The sequence below is a fragment of the Pocillopora damicornis genome, chromosome 12, assembly GCF_964200805.1.
Source record: "Pocillopora damicornis chromosome 12, jaPocDami1.2, whole genome shotgun sequence".
In the NCBI taxonomy this organism is placed as follows: domain Eukaryota; kingdom Metazoa; phylum Cnidaria; class Anthozoa; order Scleractinia; family Pocilloporidae; genus Pocillopora; species Pocillopora damicornis.
In genome coordinates this window covers 1,376,760-1,384,000 of record NC_142681.1, presented here as the reverse complement: position 1 = coordinate 1,384,000, position 7,241 = coordinate 1,376,760, and the positions used below count along the sequence as shown (strand labels likewise).

The 7,241-nt window shown below is 40.4% G+C and overlaps 1 protein-coding gene across 4 annotated transcripts; it reads right to left on the bottom strand.

Annotated features, from left to right (window-relative positions):
* Positions 1–628: 628 nt before the first annotated feature.
* Positions 629–7,045, bottom strand: LOC113676712 (uncharacterized). 4 transcript variants are annotated; one of them, XM_027193404.2, is made up of 5 exons: positions 6,798–7,045; positions 3,783–3,839; positions 3,215–3,389; positions 2,357–2,490; positions 629–1,799 (listed from the first exon to the last, which is right to left on the bottom strand). In XM_027193404.2, exons 1-5 carry the CDS (start codon positions 6,948–6,950, stop codon positions 1,593–1,595), a joined length of 726 nt encoding a protein of 241 aa, XP_027049205.2. In that variant the 5' UTR covers positions 6,951–7,045; the 3' UTR covers positions 629–1,592. The 4 variants fall into 4 exon arrangements, with proteins under 4 accessions (XP_027049205.2, XP_027049206.2, XP_089046691.1 ...); XM_027193405.2 differs by having other exon boundaries at positions 629–1,796; XM_089190565.1 differs by lacking the exon at positions 3,783–3,839.
* Positions 7,046–7,241: the final 196 nt, after the last annotated feature.

The following is a 7,241-nucleotide window of genomic DNA, read 5'->3' as shown; positions in this document are numbered from 1 at the left end:
ACACTTGTTCTGAGCTGAAAAAGATGATCAGAGCGCATCTCGTTTTCTTATCTGCAAACTTTTCGAAAAGCGTAAACCCCTTCAGGAAATTGATATTTTTTTCCTGCTGCCTGTTTAAGGAGAAATGTATTTTTTTTAAAGTATGCGTCGCCTCAGGACTTCATACAAAGAGAGCAACCCATTGTGCAAATTCTCTTCATTTCAAAATGCATCTAATGCAGACCAGAGTAACAATTATCAGCGATCAATAAATGTCTTTACAGTCAGTGGAAGGGAAAATCTAATAAGGAAAAAAAGGGGGAAGGGCCCTCAGGAGAGGTGCCAGTGCCTGTGTACCCACGCCCTCCTCCCACTCCTTTTTGGTGTATGGAAAAAGGATGATTTGTAACAATTCGTCACTGAAATGCTACTTGATATAAATAAGACACTTAAGTGGCCATCACAAGCCCTCACGGATTACAGTAGACATGGACGAGAATACAGAGTTAGATCAGTTGACGCCTCGAAGCCAGTTTAGTTTAGCTTTGTGCACGAGATTTAGTTTCTCAGGAACACGTCAGAGAACTGCATTTTTAAGCACTTTACAAACCAGGTAATGGATTTACTTATAGCGCCACAAATCACGACGTCAGTGAAATGTTTTTAATCCAACAACAAAATGGCAACCTCGTGAAGCTGCCTGAAATACAAAAAATACCAATCGAGCGATGGCATGGAACGGATAACGTGTAAGTTGTAAAATAGCTACAACAACTACCTCAAGCTAACTTACATAACAATGGTTTTTGTAAATACCAGTAAACAAGGAATTCACCATCTCCCATAGCACTTGTATCTATATTTTACTTAAACGATCTTAAAAAACAAAGGGTACTTCAAATGAATGTTGTGAAAGTAAGCAGAGGCGCACAAACTGAAACTCAAAGGTAACGCCAACGACCTATTTTGCGTCTAATCATAACCATTACAATTTCCTCAAATGTGATTAGTGCATCACTGCTTCATTTTTCACTAATCATTCTAAACAGATGTAATCGGACAGTGTAATCAGACAGCTGGCTGTAATCGGACAGTTGAAGCAGCCAATCATACTATATCCACTCAGCTAGATCCACCAATCACAGAATTGAGCACAATAACCATAGAAACAACCACTCATCCAAAGAAAAACAAGACAATTTCCAAAATGGAGAATATTTAACCAAAGACATTGTCTCCACTGGAGATATTTGTTTTAGGCGTATTTGTTTTTTCGGAAATTGGAATGGTTATGATTAATTGGTAACAGGATTTCTTGTCGTCCAATTCTGTCAGTAATCATACTCGTGGTAAACAAATCAGACTCCCGCTTCGCGGTCGTCCGATTTTGTTAATCACTCGTATGATTACAGACCGAGTTGGACTCCTCTCGGTCCTATTATCATTATTGATTGGTCAACAAGGTGACAGGAATGTTACAGACCAATTAAAAAAAAAACATAGCGAAGACAACTGGAATTCTGGATTAGTTTTTACACAGTCAATCGAAGAAATCATCATATAAAAATAGTTAAACTAAAACAGCTATGGGGTGCGAACTCAACACTTGATGTTTATTGCTTTGGTGGCAACCCATAGTCAGGTGGGGGACCCCCGGCACCGGCTGGTGGCTGCATCACCACCTGTTGTTGGCCTGGGTATGGCTGCTGAGCAGGATAGCCCTGAGTAGGATAGCCCTGAGCAGGATAGCCCTGAGCTGTGGTTTGCTGTATCACCATAGGATACCCAGTAGGTTGCTGCATCACTACCACGTTGGGCTGCTGTGAAAACGAATTCGTGCATCAGTCAAGAACTTACGGCCTCAGTAAGCTTCGAATGAAATACTTGGGCACGGAGGGGGGGGGGGGGCGTTTTTGACAAGAAAAGTAGTTTTTTTCAATCATGACACCCCGGCATGCCCTCGAACCCTCATATGAGAGGAGAGCACTAGATCGGAAACACTGTACATAGGGTGATAATTTTATTTTTCTTCACTTCTTCGGAAGCGGGGATGAAGCTATTTTCAAATTAAACCATTTTTCTTTGTCTTTGGCTGTGCAATGTGGATGCATCGTTACGCCTACAGTTTCTTTTGGACGAATAGTTTTTGATTTTTCTATTTGTTCAACACTAGTGGAAACTGAACTGAGAAATGCCCGGCATGGAAACTAATGAAGTCCGGGTATCGAGTATCTTCTCCGTAAACGACGTTAACTTCCTTGTCGGTGAGAAAATACTGCCCTGACCTCTTCCCTTCCCTTGCTACAAACACTCGTGACCCGAAAATTACTATTATGATAGGATTGCGTAACATTCATTTCAGGATTACGTGACTTACAGCTGGCCTAGCACAGCATGTTCCCATGCAACCAATAATTGAACCAGACAGGGTCAGGATGGCAGAAAAGGCACTCATAATCAGAATTGCTAGGAAGCAGCTCTCGATGACTCTGATGTCATCGCAGTTGTGCACTGTGAAAGGAAAAATGATGGATTTCATGAGTAGGCAATGTCTCTGTATCCTACAAACTACAGTCGACACCCGTTATTGAGGATACTCTCGGGGGAAGATTTAGTGTTCGTAATAACGAGAGTTCGTAATAGCGGGGTTCGAGAGGAAAGAAAAATAACAACATATGAAATAATATGTTACTACGCAAACATATAGTTTCTAACGTGGCCTCACAAGCCATAAAAATATCCGGCCGCAAGCAGGAAATTCTCACGCTCGCACGTAATTGAAGAAAGGCTTTCACTCCTTTATCTTAATGTCGCTTTGTATTATGTGAGTCAGGATTTCGGACAAAATACTTAAGTGTCCGCTATAGCAAGAAATAAATTAAGTGAAGTGTGGCGCTGGGGGGGCATGGAGGTATCCCCATTTCCGTAAAAGCGGTAGTCTGTACATCACATAATAACGGGAGTTTGTTTTATTCATCTCCCTATTCGTTTCGCCGGGGGACTGGCTCTTGTTCGCAATGGCGGGGTGTTTGTAATAGCGATGTTTCCGTAAGGCGAGAGTCGAATGTATATGTTATCGTTCTTTTAAATCATGTACAAAACGAATAGAAACACTAGCAGTCGCAACTGCGGTTGGAACAGTCGAGGCAAAAGTAGCAACAACGCATGCAAAAAAACACTTTTTCATAATCTTTGACTGCACGACCGACAATCCATCTTTGCTCCACAGACTTACCTGGCCATGGCTCTTCCTTATCGGTTTTACAATGGCATGTGTTTCCTCTTTGATAGCAGTTCGTCTCAACCACCTTCCTTATGAAGTGCCAGATCACCCAGGCGATGAAGGCGATGATGATCTGGACAAGGCACACAATAAACCACAGGATGTTCATCACCAAGAAAAACACCATCTGGAAGGCATAAAATCACCGTAAAAATCAAGTTATCGCCTCAATGTTGTGCACTGTCTTTGCTTTCTTTCCTGAGATGGGGAAGAATGAAGGGGGTGGGAAACTTCGACCAACACTCGCGCCACTCACTTCAGGCCTGGGGGATTAGTTAAGGGAAGTCATGGATGGGCTTTTCACGTTGTTGCCTCGTTAGTGGAAAAGAATTATTTTCACCATGCCTACCCACTTTGAGAGAGATGCAAGACCCTTAAGACCACACCCTGTTTTGCAGCATAGTCCCCCTATCCCACCCGCGACTCCTAGGTCTAGGGGAATGTATAAATGACAATGCGGAGGTGACAGTGTGTAATGAAAACGTGAGCATATTTACGCATCTATTGTTTTTCTACTTACCGCTGTTTTATTTTTCCTCAACCAAACGAGAATTCCGAGACCACAAATAACGGCAAGCTATGCAGTCAGAGAAAAATACGTCAAAATTAACCTATGCAGCAAAATACATCGGAAAACACAAAGGTACAAGGTAACTAATTACTGATCTGATCAACTGAAAAACGGATCAGACCAACCGGTGAACTTAAGAACTAATGAAAGTGTGAACGAAGTGTTTTTTTCTTGTCTGTTTGGAGCTATTTTTTTGATCCTAACCTTGTGAATGTTTCATTTCAGGGCCAGAGGCGTTCGTGCGCTAGTCGGCTCCTCGTGACATGTAGTTGTCACTTGAAAATCGACAACTGCGATTAACGACCAATTGAATGTCCCCCTGAATTCTTCCTTGGTAGGTAGAAAAGTCCGGAGTCCAGTCGCCGCGACGGATTTTGAAAAATCGATCACTGTTGACTGGGGGCTTTTCTTCGTACCGGTAGCCTACTGATCTGAGGAAGATCCTGAAACTGGTTTAAACTTAAGCTTTTTAAAAATTATTCTTTGCCCCATTAGGCCGCGTCGATTTTTTCGTCGACCGCTGAGCGGTTTCCTTACCTCTGAAGTCAATATCTAGTTGATAAATTTTTCTCCTGCTCGCCGAGGCCAACACCACAACTCTTTCAAAACTCATTACTTTATACTACACTTGTGGCGATTGTGACTCCACTTTTTACGTAACTTTGAATAAAACAAACGAACCCCTCGGAGAAGACGACATTTTGTATCTTTATTACTTTGTTATTCCTTGCATAATATTAACTCGCCAAAAGTAATTAAAAACACAAACGAAACAATGGAAACAGATATTGTTGTTTGTTGAAAATTACCTCTGAAGTCAATATCTAGTTGATAAATTTTGCTCCTGCTCGCCGAGGCCAACACCACAACTCTTTCAAAACTCATTACTTTATACTACACTTGTGGCGATTGTGACTCCACTTTTTACGTAACTTTGAATAAAACAAACGAACCCCTCGGAGAAGACGACATTTTGTATCTTTATTACTTTGTTATTCCTTGCAAAATATTAACTCGCCAAAAGTAATTAAAAACACAAACGAAACAATGGAAAAGATATTGCTGTTCGTTGAAAATTTCCCCCACTGTAGCACTGCCTCTTATTACAGCATAAAGCACAAATTTTGCCATGAAACAAAACTGAGAATAACCTTTCTTGTCAGACCATGTAATGCATTTGAACAGAAGAACGTTACCAGGTGCTCTCCAGGTTTAAATTAAAAAAAAACCGCTTTTCAAAGAGGATTTAATTCCTCGTGAGCAAAATATGTCAAAGAAGAAGCTCATTTTTGTCCGTAGAAGGAAATCTAGTTTAACACAGTCTTAATTAAGTGTACAAGAAGGCGAGAATTAACTCGACGTGTTATGTATAAACTAGGTTTATCCTCTCAGCTTTGCCAATTCGACTGCGACAGGTTGTTTACAGCCTATATAATTACTCGGGTTCCCAAGTCTATCAATTTATACAAGATTTACATAAGCTGGTAAAAATTAAATTTGACATTAGCGTTAAAAAAGGCATCAAGTTGCCTTCATATTAATTTGTGATGTAGAGGTGGACTTGAAATTTCAGCAACGGTGAGTAAGTTACTGTTGTCAAGATTGAAGAGCTCACGTAAAAAGTGAAATTCGAAACGAGTTCGCTGTGCCATACATCAGTGCCATAGTATGCCATACTGGGCGACATTTTGTTTGTTTTTTTTCACCAATTGCTTGAGGTAATTATCAACATGGAATGACTGAACGTTTATGATTACAGATGTGATTACGGCCAGATGAATCGTACAGAGCCGCAAAATAGCGCAAAGTAATGAAAAACGATGCGGCATGGATGTTTAACCGCGTTTTTTTAGCCTTTTAAGATGTTTTGAGCTAAGTCACGCAGAGCCTGACTCGTAACTTGTCGTAATGTCTAATGTTTTACGACGCAAAGCTGGACTGCGTCTGTTTTCAGGATGTCAATCATTTTTTCATGCATTAATTCCGTGCAAAACTCATCATGTGATCCACTTTTTTTGCGCTAGGAAAGAAATTACTTGAAACGATTGTTACGGTGCGTCAATATTTATTTTGGTCTAGCTTTTCGAGACACAAAAAATAACAATAACGCCGATCTTTCAGTTATGATAGTAAAACAAAATCCTAACCCCTCACACTGGTCTTAGAAGTTTGGTGGAAATGAAACTTTACTCAAAATAAATTTTGACTTCGCTGATTCATGAATATGAAAGCGATTGCTAATTCAATCAGTGGCGCAATTGGAAATTCAAATCTTCCCTTGTTTAAATTTTATTTCGAATGTTTCGACCGGCTGCGACTTGCCATTGCATCATTCAGTACTCCATAATTTACCGAGACAGTTGCTCTGGCTACGTGACTAAATTGTTGTTTTTTTTTTTTCGATTGATCATACTTTCTTCTAAGCGTTGGACAAACCAAGGAAGCATTTAATAATCATGATTTCAAAGGCTGTTAACCTCTAAGTCACTGTTGTAAAAATAGACATCAGTGAGGACTATCAAAGGCAAGGTGTTTCAAAAGACTTCTAAGCCGTTATTGTATCGCAATCAATTCCTCGGTTGGGGTTGGCTCTGAGCGGTAGGAAGACAATTACACGATGACTTTCGATTTGCTAAGACTACCACATCATATTTCGAGGTTTCACTCGGTTTTAAAACAACATTGGATATTGATTTTAGTTTAGAAATAAGGTCGAGGGAATGCGAGTGAGACGGACCAAAGTGGCCGGGTATTTTGAAGTTTAGCCGGAACGAAAACACCTGAACTGCAAAGCGGTTAACGAACGGGTTGATTGAAAGGTCCTGAAGCTGCTAAATTCACGCCTATCGTTTTCTGAATAGGTTTCGTTGAAAGGAATGCTGTTCAAAAATAATCAGCAAGGGTCACTATTTGGCTTGTATCTTTAAAATCAACGCTTAATATGATATATGAAGAGTTATTTACCCCGATTCCAGACCACAGACCAGAACCTTCGGGTCCACCCTTGCTCAAGTAGATAAATCCACATATTAGCTGAATAAACGCTGATATTCCAACCAGAACGGAAATTATTCCTGCTGCCTTCGCCTTTCCTTCTTCGACAAGATCACCGTTCATTGCTGAAAATTTTCAATTAAGCACCTTTACAACAGCGAAACTTTTCAAGCAGCTGCAGTGGGCTTCGTCGTGTTCGTCACACTCGTCACAGGTACAAAGAAATATTTGTTTCTGCGATGTGATTTGCATGTAACCATGTCAACTTTTTATTTTAAAAAATCATTTGCCGCATGCAATTATTGGTATCAAATTACGTAAATGGTCATGCAATCTGAATGTCTGCCAAGAACCCGTGCACATCTATTTTAATTTCTTCTTGAAAGCAAGATATGCAAATTTTCGCTTCGTTTA